Genomic DNA, 25609 nt, shown 5'->3' on the forward strand with positions numbered 1-25609 from the left:
CCAGTGTGCTGGATAGACAGGATGCTCTGTCAACTGTCTTGGCAACTTTTTACAATCAGTAGTCGTACATAACAGTTAATAGAAGTACAAATAAATGTATATAATAATACTCTATAATGAACAAAATCTTGTTGAGACCGTGATTATTGTTATGAATAAGTGATGCAATACGATTATAATACAAAAATATTGCTTTATTATGTATTTAGTACATTGACATTTACTCTCTTAACCATTTAACATGGACATTGATCCATGCTCTAAACATCTACACGGTAAAATAAATCTCGGAGGCGAAAACAGGATAATTATATGATCAAACGAACTTACCAAGTGAAGTTCGATCTGAATTATCCTGTTTTCGCCGAAGAGATTTAAGGTCCCTCCCAACCCGAAGATTTCTATATCTTCTTCCCTGGAGGTAAACGTCAATGTCATCTCTTCTCTAAATATAATGAGACCGCTCGGACACCGAGCCCACAGCGTGGTAGGGGTGGGGTTGCCCGCTCTTTTGTTTTTTACTACTACTATGCTGAATATTGTGTGCGGATTGGCTTGTCGTACAGGGGTACTACACGGTAAAATAAATCTCTTCGGCGAAAACAGGATAATTCAGATCGAACTTCACTTGGTAAGTTCGTTTGATCATATAATAATAAATCTAATTTTACAGCTGGAAACGAATTCGCACTAGTGAAATTAGAACGAACAAACGATAGCAAAGCGTTGCTGACTGCAGCAGCAAGGTTAAATAGAGAAGAACTGTCCAGAATAATGCTTACGGTTAAATGCTTCAAATACGGAACCAGTCCTCGACTTAGCAAGTCTTACAACAGATTGGTGAGATACACTTTTTATTCTTCAGCAATTTTTAACGTCAGTCACTAGGAACGTAAAAACTCAGAAACCACTTAGGTAACTAGTTTTCAAATCTAAATGGCATATTTTTAAAGAGCATTTGTTTTACTGACTACAGGACCCTTCAGAAATCCAGATCTTAGTCAAAATCTTGGACATTGACGATCACCTGCCAGAATTCGACAGCGCCAACATGACTGTGGGAGTTCGATTAAACGTGCCCATTGACACGATCATTGCTACGGTAAAAGCAGTGGATAAGGACCCAGACGCTTTGCCCATAGTCTACAAGATTGTCAACATGAGCTTCGAATCGCCAATCAAATCAAAATCACTGAGCAATATCACAGACGTGATCGTACTCAACAATTCTACAGGGGAGATGAAGATTATGAAAAACCTGATACATTATGCCGATGGAATATTCAGGTAGTTCACAATAATATTGGTAGTAGGTATGTAATAGGTATTTACTTGCTTGTTTTTAAAAACAATTTACCGTTCACAGATTGTTGGTCAGAGCGAACAACTCACAAAACCCAGAAAGATTTGGCGAAATCACAATAGAGGTAACTACATTATTAATCAAAGTTTGTAAACAGTTACTTTTCACAAAAAGAAACAAATATTTACTTAATATTCCTTTACCTACCGCATTTAATGAAAAACGGCTAGATAGGTATTTTTAGTTAAAAATTTGTGGAATTGGAACTGCCCCGGCTCACAGCAGTTTTGTTAAGTAACTAACGTAATTTAAAATCGGGTGACAGTATTGAGTTTCTTTAGTAATTTGTATAGCACAAAATAAATGTAATAATCCCGTTAACTTTTCCAGCAATGCTTGTATTAGGTATGGGTTCATCATAATAGTCCAATATTTGTTTACAGGTGGTAGTAGTGAGGGAGCGAGACCTCCTCCGACTGGTGTTGCCAGGAGGCACGCGCTCCAAGGTGAACCAGCTCCGCGACCGAATGTCCGCCGCACTAGCGCCGCGCGGGCTCCGCATGCAACTGCATGACGCGGCACATACCGCCTTCTACTCAAACCCCGGGTGAGAACCACTAGTAGTTTTCTGACTGAAGGCGTACCCAGCATTTGAACGAGGGGGGCAGGATAACCTGGGGGGCAGTATTTACTATTTTTGAAGCCTCGAGGCGGAATGGCAAGGCTCAGTAAGCTCGGTAGGCTCGGTGCCCCGAGCTTAGCCGAGCTGCGAGCTCTCTGAGCCATGCCTCGAGGCTTTAAAAGAGCTTTCGAGTCGTCGAGCATCATACAAACGAGGCGAGCCCTGTAAAACGACTGTGAGCTCTCGGCAAAAGGACTCGGAAGCCTCGAGCCTTGTACATCACTAGCTTAGACACTTAAGGACGAATCATGATAAAATAGGTTTCAAGAGACGTACCTTACCTACGTACCTTACTGTACGTATCAAAGACGACGGACCGTCAAAAAACGGATATCCTTTGTTTGCTGTCAATTTTCTCGCCGGACCTGTGTCCGATGCATATGCATATTTTCATTATAAACGATACACCACCGTTAAATCAGGCTAAAAAATCGGACTATAGCCCGATTAAAAAAACGGATGTTTACAAGCGGCCTGACTGAGGCTACTTTGGTAAGTTTTTCATTCAGTATACCTACAGATTGCTTAGTAGTAGCACAAGTAATAATAGAGTAACCTACTGAATAAAGTTTTTCAAGAGATTTTGTACAAAACATGCTAAGGTCATTCTCATACTCTATTCAAAAATAACAAAATAATGTATGTACCTACCTATGTACCATGTTGTTTCTTAATAAATATTTTAATATTTATTAGTTTATTGTTTTATACAAGCTACTGTACTTTTTACAAGCTTATGTTTGACCTTTAGTACATGTTAGTAATAGTAATGTATTTTCAGAGGACAAGCGACTGAAATATTGAAAACACCTTGTACTACTAAATGTGATTTTAGTAAATAAGGAAAAACATATAATAAATTATTCACAAAAAATATTCATATTTTTTAACGGGTTACAGGTTACTATACTTACGAGCAAAAGTATGGAATCACCCCCCGTTGTGTTTGGTTCCAAGCCATCTTAAGAACTGAATGACTATCTATAGTAGGTACTATTAATTTAAAGTACTTATAAAATATTACCTACCTTTAAAATGGTGTCATTTCTATTTATCTTCTTTTAGTCATTTAGTTCTTACGATCACTCGGAACAAGTAGGGTGATTCCATACTTTTGCTTGTGAGTGTAGTGTATTACTAAATGGTGTTTTTTAGTTCGCGTATAAATATTACCAGTTTTTAAATACATACAACATTTTTCTTTACTGCTCCGCCCCTATTTGCTGTAGGGTAATGTAATGTACAGGTATAGCCTAAAGCCTACTTTGATAAAAAGGCTATCCAACACAAAAATAATTATTCAAGTGATTCCTGAGATAAATTTCAATTCCCGAGGAACGCGGGTTCGAATCCCACGCTGCTCGACTATTGTGGTGAGCCCATTGGTAATGGTGGCCATACACGTTAGGGTTTGCATGATGGTTTTGACCGTACATGCTTAACCGACATGCAAACCCTAGCGTGTATGTTATAAAACTGTACAGTTATTGGTGCGTGTACATGCAACCTAACGAATATCAAAAAACATATTTTTTGTTTGCGCGCATGCATAACCGAGCGTGTGTGCTCCCCCTCATGCTTGTATGCACAGTTTTCTCTCAGTCTCCTATAGTCTGTGGCAGTGAAAGGTGGTGAATATTTAAGACACTAATGTGTTCCCTGTTGCAAGAATACTTAATGTTACTGCTAGTCTCTTATGTGCTGATATAGATTTTCTCATAACAGTATCTTGTCTTTGGATCATGGCAGTGACCAATGATAAAAGTTTCAAATGCAGTTTTTCATCCATTTACCCCCTTAGGGGTGGAGTTTCGTAAAATCCTTTCTTAGCGGATTCCTACGTTATAATATCTACCTGCATGTCAAATTTCAGCCCTATCCGTCCAGTGGTTTGGGCTGTGCTTTGATAGATACTATGTCAGTCAGTCAGTCACCTTTGAGTTAAATATATTTAGATTGTACATGCAAACCCTAACGTGTATGTGCTATAGATAACTCGGTTATACCTGTCGGTTAAGCATGTACGGTCATACCCATCATGCAAACCCTAACGTGTATGGCCACCATAACACAAGCATAAGGACAATAAAAAGGTTTAATAAAAAAAAAATAAGTATAGATAATATTTCTCTTGCTACAGTCCATGCTTCCAATTCCGAAAAACGGAGTCTGGGGAGGCGCTGACTCCTAAAGCCATGAAGGCGACCATCCGCTCCCTGGGGACGGAGTTCCAGGAGATCCTGGAGACTTACAACGTGCACAACATCACGAGCTGCGGCGTGTCCCGCACGAAGCACTCCCCAGCGCAGCACGCGTTGCTGATCCTGGCTGGCATTCTGCCGGTCGCAGCCTTCATTGCAACTCTTGTGCTGTGCTGTATGCATTCTAATGGTGAGTAGCTGCAGAGTAAATACAAATGAGTGTTCATCTTCATAGAAACGCACCGAGCGCGGTTTATATGTGAGCGCGCAAGGCTCAACTCGGCGCAACCACGACTGGCTCCCCGCTAATCCACGCTAAATTTTGCCAGTGTGTGCGTGCACGCCACATACATATTGGCGCGCTCACATACAAACCGCGATCGGTGCGTTTCTATGGAGATAACCTACTCATTTGTATTCTGGTAGCTGCATCTATTTTACCTACTATATTACATTATGCCTGCAATATGTCGCAAAAACGCTTCATTTGTCAGTGATGTCATAAAGTCATTTATTTTTTGCAAATAGGCTTTAAAGAACGCTTTTATATGCGCCAGATTTACTTTAATTCTACCACGGCTTTGGGACAATAAATTGACCAGTGCTGAGAAGCAGCGCAAGAAACTCAGTCAGCCTCTTTTGCCAAACTTGGAGATGATAGACTATACAAAAATACTTTAGTAAAAGCTAACATTCCTTACCATTTCAGACATACGATTTTTTTATAGATAGATGGTCATCCATTAATCTATCATCTTCTTAAGTTAGTTTAGCCGTTTTACGCTCTTTTTGGAATTGAAAGGAGTCCTATACAAAATGCGGAACCTCTGACGCGGAGGAACCGTCTCCATTGGAGATCGAAGAAATATAAAATACAATTCCCTACGATAAAATATTTGAACATTATATAGGAAAAGAAGGCGTTCAGCTTGTGTACAAGGAAAAAAGTCCATCGGAATAAAATTAAACATTTATTTACTTATTATTATTTATTTATTTACGTCACGTCATGTAGATACCTGTACAACAACGACATAACAAAGGACAATGTTCGTTCTCCATACATTGTTCGCCTAAAGAACCAACAATTTTGACATATTACTACCCGAAAGCGAAATAATACGATTCTGTGTGTAAGAACAATGATTCCTGATGGACACTTGCCATAAAATTAATGATTAAGAATATTAAATCACAGCGATTTTATAATATGTCGTTTATGACAACATGGCGTCTAATGTATTGTGTGAATGTATGAACACCGATTCGCGAAAAATGTTTTGTATTGTCGTCACGCCGAGTCGCAGCCAAATAGTATAAAATAATAGAACAAGTTTTAGAAATACAACTCGGCATTCCACTTTTACAATATGCCCACATATTGCACGTAAATAAACAACATGAATCGTAGGTTGTTTCCACCCTTGTCATCTGACACATGAAATAAACTCCTATTGTATTATAGATATCGAAGCCGAATCGTATATAATAATAGAATGGGTTTTGGAGATCACTCGGGGTTCCACTTTTATAAAATACCTACATATTACATAAAAATACCACGAATCATGAGTTTTCTTTTCACCATTTACATCTGACACGAGATAACAAACTCCTATCTCCATGACTACCATCGTAGTCTATGCCAAAGACTACAATATTTTAAGCAAGAAGTTTCAAACCTTAGCGGCTACGGTAACCCCTGGGCCACATACATCATGATAACATTCGGTCGACACCGGAACGAAGTCTTGCGATTATGCAAAAAAGCATCGTATTCTAGTGCGGCTATATCACGTTCAACCGGGGTTTTAATTCGACTAAAGTCCTGACTAAAGACTGGAAGAAAATACGCCGCATTGTATGAGCACTTCGTGTTCGTTAAAGCGGCTTCAGATCTAGAGCCCACATAGTTTTCTTTCCAATAATATCCGCAAGTAGCGCTGCATGATCTTTACAACAAAAACGGCAATAGTTTGGCACGGTATTATACCTACACGTTCGAAGATTTGTCATTTTCATTCATTTCTTCATCATCATCATCATTTCAGCCACAGGACGTCCACTACTGAACATAGGCCTCCCCCAATGACTTCCACATCGCACGGTTGGTAGCGGCCTGCATCCAGCGCCTTCCCGCTACCTTTATCAGGTCGTCGGTCCACCTTGTGGTGGGTTGACATTGCAGAATATGACTTTTGATAGGTTCATCATAGAATTCGGCGGGGATATCCTCACGGAGGAAGTTCGTAAAAGGGCGGAACAAGATCTTATAATAATGCAAGGCCGAAGCTGTTACGCGCGTGCTCCTACGTGTAATCCGGCGAGTATGCAATAAATAGTAATGTCTGGTAAATAGTGGTAATACGTATCGTTCGTTCGTTCGTTTCAGCCGAAAAGACGTCCACTGCTGGACAAAGGCCTCCCCCAAGGATTTCCACGAAGACCGATCCTGCACCGCTCGCATACAGGCACCTCCCGCGACCTTCACCAGATCGTCGGTCCACCTAGTGGGAGGCCTGCCCACGCTAAGTCTTTCGGCTCGTGGTCGCCACTCAAGAACTTTCCTGCCCCAGCGGCCATCAGCTCTACGAGCTATGTGCCCCGCCCCGTCTATGTCTGTATGCGCTACGATTACAGGGTATCATTTTGCATAGTCGCAAGACTTCACTCCGCTGCTGTCAAATCAATGTCGCATAATGTTATCGCAATGTGTGTGGCCCTTGGCCAAATCACAGAAGCCTATGCGAAGAAAGAGCACTTGAATGACAATAAAAATCAGGGTTACCATTTTATAAGATTTCCTCACTATTGAGGGTAACAAAGTAACATTAATAATCTAGCCATTAATTACATTTATTACCTATACGAGAAAGTAAAGCAACATGCGGTTTTATTTTAATTTGTAAAATATTAAACCCCTCATATTTGTAACAGTTTGTTCCAAGTTTAGTTTTACTGTTTTGTTAACAGTATTGCTGTTTCAGCTGTCACTGTGAAGCTTTGGGAAAATAAATAAATAGAAAAAATATTAACATAAATATTTATTTAAGTTACACTGTGTGACAGTCTTTGACACTAAACAAACTCTTCAGCTTAATAATACCTACCTACAGGGCGTTTTTATAGTTACTCTTGCTGATGAAACAAGAAGGGTTGATTCTACTACTGAAATACAACTACTTTTCTTACAGGACCAATATCAAATTCTCAAAAAAATTCACATCCTCGTGATGGTGATAATTTCTATGGAGAGGTTTTTTTTATATTCGGTCTCTTGGGATAAGTTATTCCATTTGAGCAGTAGAATTAATCGTTTTTATTCGATCACATATAAAAACAACACAAGTGTTTAGGAAAACTTCTTCTTTGGTATGGTATCACTACGGAGTTATAATGTCGGCAACTCTGTATCACTGACTTGTAACTTTCAAACAGCATGAATAATAAGGGCACCACATTGGTTTTCTTTCTGAAAAAAGGCTTTCAGTTTTAGTACTAACCCTTTAGCACTATTTCATTGAAATAAAAATACAATAAACGCACAGAAGACTGAAATTGAGTCAACTGACGTGACATTTATAATTTGTTGACATTATGACAGTTTGACAAGACTAGGGATTGAAAAAGTTTTAATTGAAAAAGTAAAATGACAATTTATTAAAACGATTCACATGGATATAATCGATTAAAAATATTTATAAAATGTTCTGATACTTGCCTGTAGCGATTATCCAATCCTGGTTTCCACTGAAAAACTACCTCGTGGCAAGATTTTAATAAAATAATAAAATCTTTATCTTCTCTTTCACAATCTATAAAAGTTCATTTGGTCTATTATTATACATGTGCTATGAATGAGGGTTTTCGCGATTGAAAAATCCGCGAGATGGCAATACGTAGACGCGAGGTCCAAATGCTGCATGATTGGTGGATATCTGTCAATGTCATGTCAAAAATAACCAATCATGCAGCATTTGGACCTCACGTCTACGTATTGCCATCTGGCGGATTTTTCAATCGCGAAAACCCTCATTGGCATAGATTATGAGAGACTGGCAACTATACTACGTTGATATCAGGTGATCCGTCTGCTCATTTGCCTCCTGTCACATAAAAAAAAAATATATATGTTTCTCACACTTCAACTGGCATTGGATTCAACATCGGATTCTGACACTTTTACAGTTATGATACCATGAATATCAGTTTATGGTCCTAATTATTTTTATTTTATTTACGACCTTCGACCAGTTGGACACTTTAGATATCTTCTTGTAATAGTGTCAAACTGTCAATATCTTTTTAGCTTTTAACGCAAATCTAGTCTTCAAAGCAGTTTTATCGATTTATTTTATTTTCAAAATCGATATTTTATTGTCTATGATGGCCGCAGGAACATCACTATACATGGACTCCCAGCAATAAAGTACGGTAATGCCTCGTACAGATTTTATCGGCAAAAATTATGGAACTTGATAGGTTTTAGACCATGCCACGCACCAAAACGTCCGGAAGTTGTAATAGTATTATAGAATAAACGTTAAAAGACTTATTTATTTAATTTTTCAATGCTTAAGTGTCCATTAGAATGAAAGGGTGCTTAATGTATTAAAAAAAATAGAAAATAATTATGATGGGTTAATGTTTTTGGGCGGTTTTTTAGGCGGTTTCTGACAATGTCCTTTTGCATAAAAAGTACCAGTAATTTAAATTTGTTTTTGAGCAAAGACGTCATGGTTTCAAAGAATAATCATCCATTTTTCTGCATTTTTTCGATATTCCAAAAATAATCAAGTGAGTGAGATAGATCACCTTATCGTTTCTATTCTATAGTCACAAAGGTATACGCTCTTTCGTGACGTGGCTCATCACTTCAAATACATATGCGTCCGTATGCATACGTATATCCATTTGCTGTTGAATTGTTTATACAATTTTCCGTTTATACTAATTAGTTTATACTAAGGCCCGATTTCCACCAAGGCGGAGCGAAACGGAAAAATGTTTTGAACAACTAACTAGATGTCATTCAGATTTAATAAAATTGACAGAATTAAATCTGATTGGTTATTCAAAATATCTCAGCTCCGCTCCATCTAAAGCCAGAGCCCCGATTACGGTAATTTTTAACGTCAACAATCCAGACACGCTTCTCAATTCTGCGATACGATTGGTCGTTCAACAGCGTACGTCAGCTGTTTTGACCAATCGTATCGCAGAATCAGAAACGCGTCTGGATTGTAGACGTTATAAAAGTTACCGTAATCGGGGCTCTGGTCCGTGAGCAGTGCTCACTGAGCACGTAGAATTTTGGCCAATGACCCCAACCCAAGCTACCCATCCTTATCGCTCGCGCGTAATTATATTGCTGTCGCGACTGTGCGCCCGCAGTGACTGTGCGAGGTGGAAACCGGGTCTAAATGTAATATTATTATCTGTGATAATATTTAAAGATTCTAAACCTTTTTCAGCCAAGAAAAGAGCACGATCGACTCTCCTACTAGCCCGCGAGCCGCCGCCCACTGCCCCAAGCAACATATCCGTTCCAACGAGGCTGTACGCAGAGCCGTTGTATACCACATGAGCGGCAAAAGAAGGATCAATGTCCGTTATGTTTGCCATAAAAAGATAACCACTAGCACAATGTGACAAAAGGCCGTTTGCATTGCCTTGAACTATAGTTACATTACGTTAAGTTCGAAAATAAATGAAGCAAGATCAGCATTGTGTGACGGAAGACTAACCCTGGGTTACACCATCTTACTTTAACTTTAAAGGACTTCAAAAGTCTGTCAAACTCCATACAAAAACACTGGTTAAAATTATAGTTACGATTAAAGTTAAGGTGATGCAACTCAGCCTTGCGTTAAAACTAAAAGTAAATTAACGAGATCAGTAATGCAGCCAGCCTGAAACTAAAGAAGCTAGTAAATCTCCCGCATACTTAAAACATAATTTAAAACTAATTCGTACGCTCTCTCCGATCCGGTACTTCTGTGGGCTGAGAGTGTACACTGTAAACTCTTACATCAAACGTTCTCACTAGTGAGCGAGGTAAAAAAATGTATGAACATTTTTAATTTTTAAACGTTTCCGCTAGGGGCGCTGTACAAGCCGTCATACATTTAATGTAATTTTATAACTCACACTAAGCCCTCTGAATGTCCATGGTCGATTCTCACATATCCGTGAATACACAGTTTCGTCAACGTATTCCCTCGACTCAGTCACGGACGTACCTACCTATCACTGAAGCTCCGTAACTGTGAACTGGGTACTGCTGACATGTGGGAATTGAATCACTGAACTATACAGGGTGGAAACGATAAGTAAACTCACTGAATTATTTCTAAAATATACAAGATATCAAAAAACTAGTTACTAATCCTGAAAGTATGAAAGAATGATCTCTATCAAACGGTACCAATAATTAATAGGTAACAGAATAAACTGCATCTATCCGAAAGTTCAATGTTCAGGATCAGTAACCAGTTTGTCGATATCTTGTATAGTTTAGAAATAATTCAGTGAGATTACTTATCGTTTCCACCTGTATGAACGAACACGTAAACGGAAGTGTGGCTTCACTGATACTGATGTGCTGGACCTATGACACGTGACAATATTTATCAGCTAGTTGGTGGTGATGTTAAAACTTATTAGATAAGTCTGCCTTCCATAGGAGCTGTAGAATATGGAGAAAGTAAAATCGGTATGGGACTTTTAGAGTAGGCGCACACCGTTGATTTTTAGTTGGCCGATAGTTGTGCCCGATTTTAATTTGTATGAAGAATCGGCCAAATCGAATCTGCGTAGTGTGCGCACTCCCATACATGCCCATACTGACTGCCCGACTAAACTATCGGCCGACGAAAAATCAACGGTGTGCGCCTACTCTTAGTTTGCGACACCTTATGTATCTTATTTCATAATCTATAACTTCAGTTCTATTTTTTTTTGCATATTCTTGTAAATAAGTATCTAAATTAGGTAGGTATCTTTAATCCTTATTAATTTCTAAAAGTAAGTGCCTAAAGGTACTTGCGTTATTGTATTTTGTCAATTGATATTCAACAAAAAATTGTAAATAATTGGTTTAGAATGAATATTAAGTATGTTTTTAATTAATTTTGTTTTTCCTGAATTATTTCAAGTTATGTACAAATATGTATGTGTCATACTCATGACTATTAATAAAAGAGAGGTGTGATATTATAATTATTATTTATTAAGATTATTTTAAACAAAGAAATGCTTATCAAGAGTTAATGATTACGTATATGTTTCAAGAAGAACAAATTATTTAATGCGGATGATTGATTAAATAAATCGACATTTAAAATAAAGGCTATTTTATTACCCGAAAATGTTTATGCTGCTTTTTTCATAGAAAATAATTATAGAAGATGATGATCATTCATTAAGGAAAGTAAGTAATTTCTGAAATACCTTCGAAAGCAGACTGAGTAGAAGTGAAGGACCAGTATGTAAATTCAATACTTTTATAAAGACAGACGATATTTAAGGGACAAATAAAACATGTTAAATAAATTCGTTTTAGATAATACAACCATATTTTTAGTTTTCGAGATTTTTTGATGTTATGTTGAGGGAACCCGAAGTACGCAGTGCGGTCCGGAGGCATGGCATCGATCGTGCCAGACAGTGCATCCGTGTACAAGGACGTCACGTCCAGCAGCTTATGTAAATAATGTGAAAATGACAGAGAGGGTTTAAAAATAAAAATATTACATTTAGTTTGTTAGGAAAAGTAAAAACAGAAACTAGCCTATTTTTTTTTTTGGTTTTAATGCTAGGGTCCAATTTTTCTAATATAGATAATTAGATGCCCTATTAAAATTTCGTTTGACGTGAAAACACCCAGACCAATACAAACAACTTGTTCATGCACACAAATGTTTGTAGGCTGTGCGGGAATCTAACCCGCGACCTCGGCATGATAGTCCGTTACGAATACTGATTCGTAACGACGGATAGCTCGACGACCGACGACTTGGTGTACTGACACCAAACGGTCGTCGAGCTATAAGCTCCTTACTTACAGAAGTTAAATCTGCTTCAATAACAATATTCACGGTACATCACATTAGGTACACTACAATACCCACGTCTAAGATTGGGTTGCACCATCTTACTTTAACTTTAACAAACGTCAAAAATCCGGATGTCTTTAAAGATTAAATTCTAATTGAAAAAAAAAATAGTTAAACATTTTACTCGTAAAATCCTTGAAATCTTATTTTAAACATTAAATTAAAAAAATTATGAACATAGCTATAATATGAAAGGAATTAATATGCTAATGAATATTGAAGAAAAAAACGCTTATTTCATAGGTATACAGGCTGTGGTTTTCTTAAACAACGCCCGTCTCAGGGGTGTTAGTAATCCTAATATTGAAAGTGTGGAAGTTTGTGAGGGTGGATGGATGCTCGGTACACTTTCGCGCAGACTACTGGACCAATTAAATGCCTATCCCTACTAATATTATAATAAATGCGAAAATAACTCTGTCTGTTATGCGCTCACGCCTAAACCACTGAACCAATGTTGATTAAATTTTGTGTAAATGTAATTTGAATCGCAGGAAAGAACAAAATATAGTTTTATCCAGGTTTCTTCACTCTTTTTCTCTGTGACAGACAAAATTTCAGGCAGGTAAAAGCTGGTACGCAATAATTTGTAACGATGCTATAAACCCACGCAGGTAAAGCCATGATATGATTGAAATACCTAGTCACTCTACAATATAGCTAAGACGTCAAAGAATAGGTATACCTATTGGTGTAAAAATACCTGAATCGTTAATCTATGACAAGTTGCAATATCTTTAAATCTGGAATTTGAAAAAAAAATATATTGTTTTTTTTTTCTTTTAAGTAGGTACCTATTTATTGTAAAAAAAAACACGTTACCTATAGCTTTTGAACTAAAAGACTAATACCCTGATAAAATTAACAGTAGTGATGGTAAATAACAACTGTCTACAGGATTTTTGCACACGGGTTATACATACCTCATTTTTATTGCTTTTATACCTAGAAATAAGAAGAACAAAAAATAGTAAAAAAAATAATAATTCAAATCATCAAAAAGCATAAGACATTGACATTTAGAGATGATTTAATTTGGTGCCAAATAAACATTTTTTTCTTTTTTTCTTTCTTTCTATTTATTAAAAGATACCGAACATCAATTTATGATTCATTATTACAATTGAAGTTTTAAAATAGAGTCCAAAAAATTAATAGTTTTACTTTTCCTGTTATGTTCCATAGATGTTTCTCTTCCTCCAAATAAATTCCCCCATCATGCTTACTGTATACTAGTCTTGGTAACGTCTCTCATATTCAACTATATTTTGATGGAAGCGTGCCCCTTGTTCTTCTTATAAGCCCCCATATTACTTTTAAATGTATCCCAATGAGAATGTAACGTGTAACTTTAGAGACAAACACATGTAAAAAATTGTTTTTTTTTGCTGACCGGTGATAATAAAATGTTACCTTTTGAGATTTTTTTAATCTCAAAATTTTTGACATGTATTCCTACGATAAAAATAGATCTAGTTTCAGCGATTTTTATATGTACACTTTATGAAGACTCACACTGTATTTTTCGAATCACACATTACTATTAAGTATATTATGAAGGCGAAAGTTTGTGAGTATGTATTCACGTCTTAATGGCTTGGGCGATTTTAATAAAATTTGGTATGGAGTTAGCTGACACCCTGGATTAACACATAGGCTATGTTTTAGCGCGTTTAACACCGCTATAATAAAAAAATAAGTTAATGTAGAAATATCTAATTTACATAACATGGCATAGTACAGACACCACAGCACAATACAAGTAATTTTGCAATATCACCCCTATATACAACGACATAAACGCCAAATTGAGCAGCTTGGCGTTCTTTCGTCTGTACAAAAAAATAGCTCAAAATTTGCATATAAGGAAGACGATTAATATTTCACTCGTTTACAAATCTCAAGCGCACTCACTTGCGAAATGGGTGTTCTCTTTACAAGCTTATTTTTTCTACAAGCAATCATATTTATTTTCTGTATATACGGCTTATACAGAAAAATAAAAAATGGAATCTGCAAATCTAAGAAACGACTCGACGGCATGACCTGCCTGGTGACAGGGGGGACCAGCGGCATTGGGTTGGAGATCGCCATAGACTTCGCATCAAGAGGCGCGAGAGTGGTAGTGTCCCTTTGAAGAAGAGGGAATAAGTGCTGAGAAAAGGATCATCCAGGAGTCTGGGAACGACAACGTCGTCTTCAAATTATTGAATTTAGCATCTTTCAAATCCGTGCGAGACTTTGCCGCGGATATCATAAATACAGAACAACGTCTGGATATATTAATGAACAACGCTGGGATCGCTATGAGCAACACACCATTGAGTGAAGATGGTTTGTGTGTCACAATGCAAGTCAATTACCTTGGTTCATTCCTCCTGACTCTATTACTCCTTCCGCTTCTGGAGAAAAGTGGGACACCGTCTACTCCAAGCAGGATAGTGAATACTTCTTCGGCAACACATTACTTAGCAAGATGGTTGGACGTGGAAAACTTGGGCAAGCCGATGGATGCTTTTTGGGACTTTTTGGTCCCGTTTGTTACGTACGGAAGAAGCAAGTTGTATCTGGTGCTGTTCTCCCGGGAGCTGAAGAAGAGACTCAAGAGTTCAAATGTCGTGATCAATTGCGTTGATCCCGGTGAGGTGGGGACTGGGATTTTCTTAAATACCAGATACCGCATGTTGTTAATTAGTTTTGCTTATTGTTGGCTTTTCTCCAAGACGCCATATGAAGGTGCCCAGACGCCGTTGCACGCGGCCTTGGACGATAAGGCCGGGCAAGCGAGCGGTCTGTACTACCGAGACTGCGCGCCCCGTGAATCATCAAAAGCTGCCTCCGACGAGGAGCTGATGAGGAAGGTATGGGATAAATCAGTGGAATTAGTTAAGTTGAGTGATGTGGAACTCAAAAAGATACTGAAATAATACTGGATGTAAGTATTAACTAAACTTTTTCTGTGGCTGGAGTATGCCAGTGAATCATCGCACATGATAAACGGGTGGTGGAGGCGGTAACAAGCGCCGTCTTGGAAGTTTTAGGAGACGTTTGAACAAGGTTTTTACTAGTTAAAATTTTATTTCTATTTTTCTTGTAATTACTTTTATGTGTACTACGACTGCTGAGATGTGCGTTATTTTACAAAACCACATTCTGTATAACAATAGCACAGAGATCGAAAGTTGGAAGAAAGCGACACGCTACTGGGTTGGGTTAATGGAGAAACGTTGGGCACAGGATAGAAGAACTGCGTGCACCTAGTTACTTGTTGTTTCAGCCGAAAGACGTCCACTGCTGGACAAAGGCCTCCCCCAAGGTTTTCCGCAAAGACCGGTCCTACGCCGCTCGCATCCAGGCACCTCCCGCAACCTTCACCAGATCGTCGGTCCACCTAGTGGGAGGCCTGCCCACGCTACGTCTTCCGGCTCGTGGTCGCCACTCAAGAAACTTCCTGCCCCAGCGGCCATCAGCTCTTCGAGCTATGTGCCCCGCCCACTGCCACTTGATTTTAGCGATTCTGCGGGCTATGTCAGTCACACCTAGTTACTTATTTATTTCTATTAGGAACTATACCATACCAGGAAATACCCACTCATTATTATATAAACCCTGGTTGTTCATACCTGGTATTTCCCAATAAAAAGACAGTGTACTTATATAAAATATAATATACAGGCTGGAATTGTACCTAATGCCAATACTGTAAATACAAAATTTTACTCAACACATTCTTTTATTTTTGAAAAGAAAGAGTATTGCATTTGCATTCAATGATTTCCCGAAATTTTCGAAAATTCATACCAAATTGTGCCATTTTTTGTAAATAATTTTGTCAGCTCCATTCCCGGATGTGGCAAGCGAAAAGAATAACAGGGTAAAAACATATTTGAACTAAAATAGGTTTCAGAAACGTTTGTATTTTTATGAATATTGTGTTATTTGTGTTTCAATAATAAAAAATATACAGGTTGTCCCAAAAAAAATGGATAACCCTGTAACCATCGATAGGCCTCGCCATGGTCTCCCTAACGTTCAATTTTGACCCCAGTAAAAATATCACCGTTTTCAAGATTTTTACAGGGTTCAAGTGGAGGCTACGTACCGGAAAGCGCATCGTAGGACGTCCACCTACAAAGTGTACCGACGACCTTATAAAGGTAAGCAGGAAGGTGCTGGATGCAGGCCGCTACCAAGCGGCGATGGCGAGGCCTATCGATGGTTACAGGGTTATCCATTGTTTTTGGGACACCCTGTATATAAAATACGTAGTTACTAAAAAGACCGCTGAAAAGAACATTGAGTCCCCATCATATTATACAGTAAATAACTACTTATTTATAAGTATTTCACTCTTTGACGTACATAATAATGGACTTTCCTAATAACGCTCTATACTAAACGACTTCTGGTTATGACGTCACGCCTATGTACTTTGTACGCATCGCAAAATAAAACATTTGTTCGGCAGCTATTTAAATATTGTTTTTCAAAATTGTTCCGGCTTTGATATAAATTGTGTGGGCCATTCAATTATTTCTGTTTTTAGGGTTCCGTAGTCCTGACAAGGAACTCATATACATACACTCGACAGCAAATAAATCGCACCACCCGCGACGCGAACTTTAAAGATTTTCTTTTGACACAATAATGGTGCCCCAACAATATTGGTGTTATTTGAAAGCCCAATAAATATCCTTAAAGAAAAACACATTTAATTTCTTAATAAATGATTAACATATACCATAAATGTGACTTGAAAAAAGACCTCACTTGGGGCTCACCTCTGGGATCAATTAGACCAAATTTTATGGTTATAAAACCAAATAATGATCACACGTGTCCTCTTCAACAGATGGACAGCGATTAATCTCAACTTAACAGTTTTATAGACATAAAAAATGGCTATAGCGTAACTACCTATTTTTTGAAGAAGTGACTCTGGATGTAAAGACACATTTTTGGGGTAAAAACCTTTCCTTTAATAAAATGAAGTTTAGAACTAGGCTTTTAAAAGGTGCCAATATTGGTGGGATGTAGGGATGCATACGTTTGAAAATGCTTGTCGCGGGTGGTGCGATTTATTTGCTGTCGAGTGTAGTTTCGTCATGTCTGTCTGCCGTCTGTCTGTCCGTCCGAGGTTTTGCTTCGAAACTATAGGCACTAGAGAGCTGTAGGTAATTTTGAGGGGGTATGTATATTAATCACGCTGAAAAAGTGGTGGAATAAAATTTAAAAAAAAATTTTTTTTTATTGTAGCTCCCCTACATGTAAAGTGGGGAAGATATTTTTTTTCATCATCTTCCCCATTGTGTGGGGTATCGTTGGATAGGTCTTTTAAAATGTGTTAGGGGTTTCAAATACTATTTGATTGAACCGATTTTTAATGAAATTATGTAGAGATAGTTTGAATCAAAGGAAAGTAGAGATAGTTTTATCCAGGTTTCTTTAAACAAGGACGCGCGAATTATAACTTTCAGGTTTAAAATTAACTTTTTAAAAAGCTTATTATTAATTAAAAAGGACGAGTACCGATTTGGATGGATGCTCGATCACTTCTGTCGCCTGGGCTGCGAAGCTCTGGTGAGGTTTCCATTGGAGTCAGCATTTCTGTACTTCGCCGCCCGCTCTTCTTGTTGTGACGTCACGGTAGGTCCATACATAACACCTCCCCGCCGAGTGTGAAGCCTCTTTTTTCAATTTCTTGTAAAAAAGGGCTGGTTCGTCTGTATTTCTATATTTTCAGGTTGTTGGGCGGAAATCTTCTTCAAGAGAAATCGTTTGTACGCCCAGTAGGTGAGTATTATAATAAAAACGATGTAAAGTGGCGTATTCCAATAATAGTGAGTATTTGAAGGTTCTGGTTCCAAAATTATGGGCGTTTCTTTATCTATAAGATTTTTCAGTTTGTAGAGTTTACTCATAGGAACTTCCTCGATCTTCAGCGGCTGGTTTGCGTTTTTAATAGTAATATTAGAGAGTTCAAAAGATAGCAGCTTCACAGCGTGACCTCGAAGTTTATTTTCGGCGTTCTGAATGCTATTCGTTTCGGTAATGAGTTTACATCCTTTGGGAATCTCTACCAGGTAAGTGCCTTGTATCGACTTGAAGCTTTCCTCGGCACAAATTAAACTTATTTTCGTCTTTAGTGGACACGTAATGAGATAATGGTAATCATCAATTTTGTCAATAATTTCGGTTATAGCTTTATATTGTATATATGTGCATTTGTCTGTTATTGTTTGTTTCAGTATCAGTGTGTAAATACAGTCGTCGTTCCTTTGTGTCTTCGTAAAGCTTATCCTCTTGCAATAATAAATATCTTGAAATTTGTTGCATTCTTTGTCCATGTACCAATATTTCTCTTCATTCATGGCCAGATAAGGTAAGGTGGGGATTATAAGGGTATTATTATAGGTAGGAGACGGGTACAGGTGATAATAGTCGTAAAAATCGCTATGCATAATAGGGATTTTTAGTAAAAATACCAATGTGTTGTCGGAGTAGTATGAACCACTCTCTATTAAGTCATAATAGTCTCTATAGTTAGTATGTTCGTCGAATAAAAGTTCCTGTGGCTTATAAGTTTGTTTTAGGATATTATACATGTATAGAATATCGTCATGAGATAATATACTATGGTGCGTTATGTGTAATTTGGAGAAGGCAATCGAATTTTCTAAAGAAACTAATGTCTCATATATAGAGTCCAAATTTCCATTAATTATTGTAAATAAGGTATTGATTTTGATATAGTCAGTCAGTTTATAGTTAGTCATGTTAATTTCAGTTGTGATTTCATTAATTTTGCGATAAATTTTATACTGATTGGAAGCTATCGTTGTAATAGTAGAGTTAAAGGATTCCAAAATTCCGTAATTTAAACTTATGCCTGAATTATATTTATCTGAAATGATTTTTTGATTTTTCTGCAAAACAGAAATCGCGTTGTTATATTTGATTGCGTCTTGATAGTCCAAATTACCTGTAATGCTCTTTATAACCGAGCCGAGTGCATCAATCAAGGCTCTCTTATCTCTACGCACACTATGATAACTTAGCGAGCTATACTTTGTATGGATCAATGCCAACTTACCCAATAGCGCTTGTCGGATCGCGACCGAATCACCGATGGTCGCCGGGTCGACTGCGCCGACATAGCTTATTAGCGAAGCTATATGGCTCTCTATACTATTTATGTAGTCACTAAACAAACTCAAGTCGTAATAATGGATGAATGTATGTTTACTAATCTCTAGCTTGCAAGTACCTAACTTAAATGGTAGTATACCAGGATTATTGGTCAGGGGGGTCAGGGTCACGTGATGTGCTTGGGCCAGCACCGGAATCAGCATCCTGAAATTGTTTTTGTTTAGTTAGAGGTTTTCTAACATTACTTTTGTGATACGTAACGTCTCTACTATCTAATATTTTAATGCCTAGGTCTCTTTTAACTTTACGAGTGACGTAGCGGGGTTGCGTTTTATGCCGAGCCGCAAGTGGGTTTTTAGAGTAAAACTGTGTATTTTCGGGATAAGTCTCAGGTTCTTTCCTGGATTCGTTATGTTTGGTCATAGTTCGTGTTTGGTTTTCTTGTAACGTTTTATTGATATTTGCATATAAAGTTGAAGTCAATTCTTTGTGTTTATCGACATAGTTTTGTAAACAAGTTGTCTCGATGTTGATATCGAACGGATCCCTATTGCTTAGGTGGCCGTTTATTATCTCTACGGGTTTTTTATTCGTTACAGAGTGTATAGAGTTATTATATCCGAGTATGGCGTACAACATAAGCTCTGGCGTATTAAGTTCAGAGCGGGTCTGAGATAAAATTCGGATATGTTCAAGTAATGTTGAATGGAGTCGTTCCACTGCACCGTTCGACTGTGGATTATTTACGCTGATAAAATGAAGATTTATTTTATGTAATTGGGCAAATTCTTTTATAGGTAAATTTTTAAATTCGGTCCCTTGATCTGCGATAATGCTTAAGGGCAGGCCGTGATGGGTCATGAATATAGTTATGGCGTTAAGTACACATACACCGGTTAAGCTCTCGAGTGGGTATGCTTGTGCGTATTTGGAAAAGGTGTCGACAATCGTTAGGAATTTTTGTCCTTTCACAGTTAATGTATCAATGTGCAATACCTCGAAAGGTTTTTCGGGAATTGGGACAATTTGGAATGCTTGTTTATTTGGGTGCCTTTCGTATTTACTAGTCTGACATATTTCGCAATTGTTTATATATTCGGTTAAGAAATTTGTTAATTTTGGCCAATAATATGTTCTTTTGATTCGCTGTTCTACCTCTTGGATGCCTCTATGATTTGTTTTCCCTTCATGATAATTTTTTGCTATTAAAAACTGACGATCCCTGTCAAGAACGTCTTCCAATAAAATTTTATGAAACGTTAGTTTAAAAGCAGAATTACTAAAGGTTTCTTGCAACGTGTTTGTTATTGATTCGTAATAGAATGGATTTGACAGCCAAATGCCGTATTTAATGTTGGGTCTAATGAATTCTTTAAACAGTGATATTATTTCGGGGTTTATACTGTTTTCCGAAATCTGAGCTACGATTCTGCGTTTTCCGGGAAATACATTTGATATAACTGGTTTGGATGGCGAGTGATGGACAAAATGGATAAGTAACTGATTATTACATGAGTTAATTGCGTTTTCAGATATTGGGATTTCTAAAATCGGGTTTTCTAATTCGGTATGTACTGTCATTAGTTCCTCTAAATCTGCAAGTTCGGGCATCTCGGTTCGCGGATTTGCAATAATAGAAATATTTTGTTCACCTACTTCCTCGTCGTCGGAATCCAATAAGGGCGTAACATCATTATTTTGAATCTGAATCCGGGATAATGCATCTGCGTTTACGTTAGATTTACCTTTTTTATAAGTGATTTTATATTCAAATTCCTCCAATTTTAAGCGCCACCTAATCAGTCGAGAATTGGCGTCTTTCATGTTAAATAAATACTGCAATGGTTTGTGGTCTGTTACAATGTTAAAGCTTCTGCCGAACAAATAGGGTCTAAAATACTTAGTCGCCCAGACGATGGCGAGTAATTCCTTTTCGATTGTGCTATAATTTTGCTCGCTATCATTCAAGGTACGCGACGCGTAGGCGACGGGCTTATCTGCGCCTATGGTTCCTTGGGATAGAACTGCACCTACAGCGACGTTCGAGGCGTCCGTACGGAGATTAAATTCTTTTGAGAAATCTGGGTACTGTAATACAGGGTCATTTGTTAATATTTGTTGGCATAATTTAAAACAGTTGACATATTCCGGATGAGTGATATCAATTTTAGATCCCTTTTTTAAACATCTAGTAAATGGCTTTGTCAAATGCGCAAAATTAGGAATAAATTTCCGGTAGTAACCCAGTAATCCCAAAAATGATTTGATTTCTTTTTGAGTCTGTGGAATCGGGAATTTGAGTATGGCATCAACCTTTTTAGGGTCAGGTTTTACACCATTTGGCGTAATAATGTGGCCTAAAAACGCGGTTTCTCTAGTCAGAAACTCGGATTTATCTAATTGCAATTTTAAATTGGCTTCCCTTAGTCTTTGAAATACGGCTTCCAAGTTAGCGATGTGTTCCTGTAGGGATACGCTGTAGATAATTATATCGTCCATGTACACCATGACGTTATCAAGCCCACGCAGTACCGAGTCCATAACACGTTGGAATGTCGACGGAGCGTTTTTTAGTCCGAACGGCATTCGAAGAAATTCATAATGACCGCGATAATCACAGTCTACACTGAATGCTGTTTTTGCAATGTCATCAGAATTTAGCTCAATTTGATAAAACCCAGAAAATAAGTCTAGCACACTAAAGTATTGACTGCGGCCTAATTTGTCTAGGATGTCGTTTATGTTAGGTATAGGATACCTGTCACTAACTGTTTTCTCATTAAGCTTCCTATAGTCGACGACCAGACGCCACTTGGTTTTTCCTGAGGCGTCGGCCTTTTTCGGGACAATCCAAATCGGGGACGACCATGGACTATCTGATGGTCTAATTATGTTTTGTTTCAGCATCTTTTTTATTTGCTCGGATACCTCATTTTTATGTATTTCAGGGTAACGATAATTTTTTGTGAAAACTGGCTCATTATCGGTAGTTTTGATATTGTGTTTTATTTTATTTGTAAAAGTCAAAGGTGAGTTTTCTGTATAAAATATGTCGCTATAATTTTTACACAAACGAAGGAGGTTTGCCTTTTCTTCGCAGTTTAAGTGGTCAGTCCGTAATGAGGACTCTAGGTCGATGTCATGTTCAGGGGTGACACACTCAAAGTTATGAATGGAAAAGTTATTATTTATTAATTGAGCTTGCACTGGAGATGCTAGGCTGATTGTGGTGTCGTTTTTAGTCGGATTTTTTATTTCGACGTGTGCGAAACCTTGCACTGCTCTTGTGACAACGTCGGGAATATAACATTGATTTATGTATGTTTGAGGTAAAAAGATATCGCCCTCATTAATTGAGACAGGAATCTTAACTGGTTTGCTACTATTTGCTCGAATTAAAGCCTCGAAAAGGTTTTTCACTCCTGACTTTAGCATGTTTATGTCATTGGTAGCGTTCGCCGTTATCAGTTGTTTATTGCAGAGATCAACTTTCGCTTGCAATCGCTCTAACATGTCGAGTCCAATGAGTCCATCGAATACATTATGAAATTTGTAAATATAAAATTTAGACATCGAATCCTCTTTGAATTCGGGAAATGTTGGAATATCGATTGTGTAGTTATTTTGGGTGGTAACATGTAAATTGGTTACGGTAAACGGTTCATAATTTAACCGAAAATGTGGGTAAAACTTTTGTATGGATTCGGGTGACAAAAACGATTGATTTGCACCGGTATCAATTAATAATTTAAGCGGGGGATTTTTAATTTGAATGTAGGGAAGCTCCCGTTTTATGTGAACATTAATTTCCATTATCCGTGGTTTATTTCCTCCGGATCCTGGTAAAAATTTTCATTGGGAATATCCTCAACAAAGTTAGACGAGTCGTTCTCGTTTTGATTTACTTCATAATATGTTTCGTTTACCGGGTATTCCGGACATTCCGGATATTCCGCATCTTGCAGTTGCGCTTCCGCTGTTTCCTCGGAATGCAATTCCTCAAATACGAAATTAGGATTCTGACGAACTGGTTGGAAATGATTATAATTCGATGGTCTCAATGGGATATCTCTAGATCTGTAAGATAATCCGCTCATTGGCTGTGGTACGGCGTTTGTACGATTGATGTTAGAGTTATTTTGGCCGTTATAGTTGTTGAAATTGTGTTTATTTTGAGAATTTTGCACCCATTGTGGCCTTGGGAAATTAAACGGATTGTTATTGAATGCATTTTGACGGTTTTGACCAAAATTAAATTGATTGTTTCTGGGAAATTGAAATTGGCGATTTTGATTTAAAAATGGGTTGTTTTGCCGGTTTTGATATGAAAAATTATTAACTTGGCGATTTTGATTCATAAACGGATTATTTTGCGAAAGAACATTTTTACCGAAATTATTTGGTTTGCTTTGAGGTGGATGCAACTGTTGTTGTTTGTTAAAATTAACGAACGAGTTGTAATTTGGACGATTATTTTGTAGATACATAATATTTTGCTCTTCTTTAATTAATTCAATTGCTGTTGGTAAATCGGCGGGCCTCATGGCTCGGATAGTAGAGCCTAGTGGCTCTCGCAAACCGGCTAAAAATGTTTTAAGGGTTTGCGAGGTAAAAAATTCGCGTTTACACAGTTTAACAGTTGGATCCACTTCATGTAAATTCACATAATTAATTATAGTATGTAAAAGATGCATGCAGCGGTCATAAAAATCTTGAGGAGAGCTATTGTCTTGACGAAGGTTTATTAAATCCCTGGTTAGTGAATTTTCATCGCGTTGATCGGAAAAATTTTGTAACAAAACACGCTTAATTTCCTGCCAAGTAGAGGCTCCATTGATGGTAACTACCTCCTCGGCCCTGCCTTTCAATTTTCCTAATAAAGAATAGAGAACCATTTGGCTCTGGAAGGCATTTGCCTGCTGGTCATCATAGTATTGCTGTAAAATAGCTTCTGATGTAGTAATAAATTTGTGTAATTGATTTGGACTACCATCGTAATCAGGAACGATGTTAATGGCGGCTCTAAATAAACCGATTTCCATTTTTCACAAATATAGAGTTTGTTTCAGTTTAACGTAAATTAATAAAATCACAAAAAGTAACAGTAGAGTCAGAAAAATTCGAACGATTCTGGTCTTTCTAACACAAAATACACAATAAAATAATTAATAAAATGTGGATGGGATAATGTAAGGAATCTGGCACTTACAGAACAATGAACTGCGGCTGCATTCTCAGCGATGTTAGCTCGTAGGTTTCAGACGAATTTCACAACTTTGATGGTCGAAAGAAGCGGATTTTTCGTCATCCACAAGACTGCGCCAATTATAACTTTCAGGTTTAAAATTAACTTTTTAAAAAAGCTTATTATTAATTAAAAAGGACGAGTACCGATTTGGATGGATGCTCGATCACTTCTGTCGCCTGGGCTGCGAAGCTCTGGTGAGGTTTCCATTGGAGTCAGCATTTCTGTACTTCGCCGCCCGCTCTTCTTGTTGTGACGTCACGGTAGGTCCATACATAACACGCGCGAAAATATTTTCTGTGACAGACTAAATTCCAGGCAGGTAAAAGCTCAATAACTTATAATGATGCTATAAATGACGATGATCCACGCAGGTAAAGTCAGGAGATAACTGAGAAACCCCGAAAGGGGCCTTTTTGCGGCAATGTTCATGACGGTTGAAGGGCATTTAATCTTGCATTGAATAAGACCAAATTCATATGTTTTGGACAAACCCTTCTCGTGCTTTTATCTTCGACAAAGTAGAAAATGTAAATTAGAAGCCATTAAAATAATAATACCTTTTGTAGGAATTGTTTCCGATATGATTAATTTTCATGTTTAATTCTACTGGCCTACTATGACAAGTGTCTAATAATAAAATTACAGTTAGAATTACAGATTGCAACTAGTCATAGTTTCACGATAAAACGGGGTGGTGAATTATCCGCGAAATAATCATGGGAAAAAAAACAAAAAAAATGTAATACTTAATAATAGTGTGATAAGGAAAACGATAAAGACAGTTTAATACTAACGACAGGTCAATCAGTTCAGTTAATGAGCATCATCAACGAATACCTATAGGTGTTAAGTAACAATTTATCGGCTACATTCAGTGCATTAAAAACAGGTACGAACGAAGTGTACATT

At 37.6% G+C, this 25609-nt stretch overlaps 1 protein-coding gene across 1 annotated transcript in view; it reads left to right on the plus strand.

The window, feature by feature from the left end:
• LOC135088451 (cadherin-23) overlaps positions 1-9871 on the plus strand; it is a 37007-nt gene extending 27136 nt beyond the window's left edge. Inside the window, exons 18-23 of the mRNA XM_063983263.1 lie at positions 674-840; positions 977-1287; positions 1367-1427; positions 1747-1910; positions 4126-4376; positions 9661-9871. Coding sequence (XP_063839333.1) covers positions 674-840; positions 977-1287; positions 1367-1427; positions 1747-1910; positions 4126-4376; positions 9661-9773 — 1067 coding nt within the window. The 3' untranslated portion in view covers positions 9774-9871. The remainder of the gene's footprint in view (positions 1-673; positions 841-976; positions 1288-1366; positions 1428-1746; positions 1911-4125; positions 4377-9660) is intronic.
• The last annotated feature ends 15738 nt before the right edge of the window (positions 9872-25609 follow it).

The sequence above is a fragment of the Ostrinia nubilalis genome, chromosome 4, assembly GCF_963855985.1.
Source record: "Ostrinia nubilalis chromosome 4, ilOstNubi1.1, whole genome shotgun sequence".
Taxonomy (NCBI): domain Eukaryota; kingdom Metazoa; phylum Arthropoda; class Insecta; order Lepidoptera; family Crambidae; genus Ostrinia; species Ostrinia nubilalis.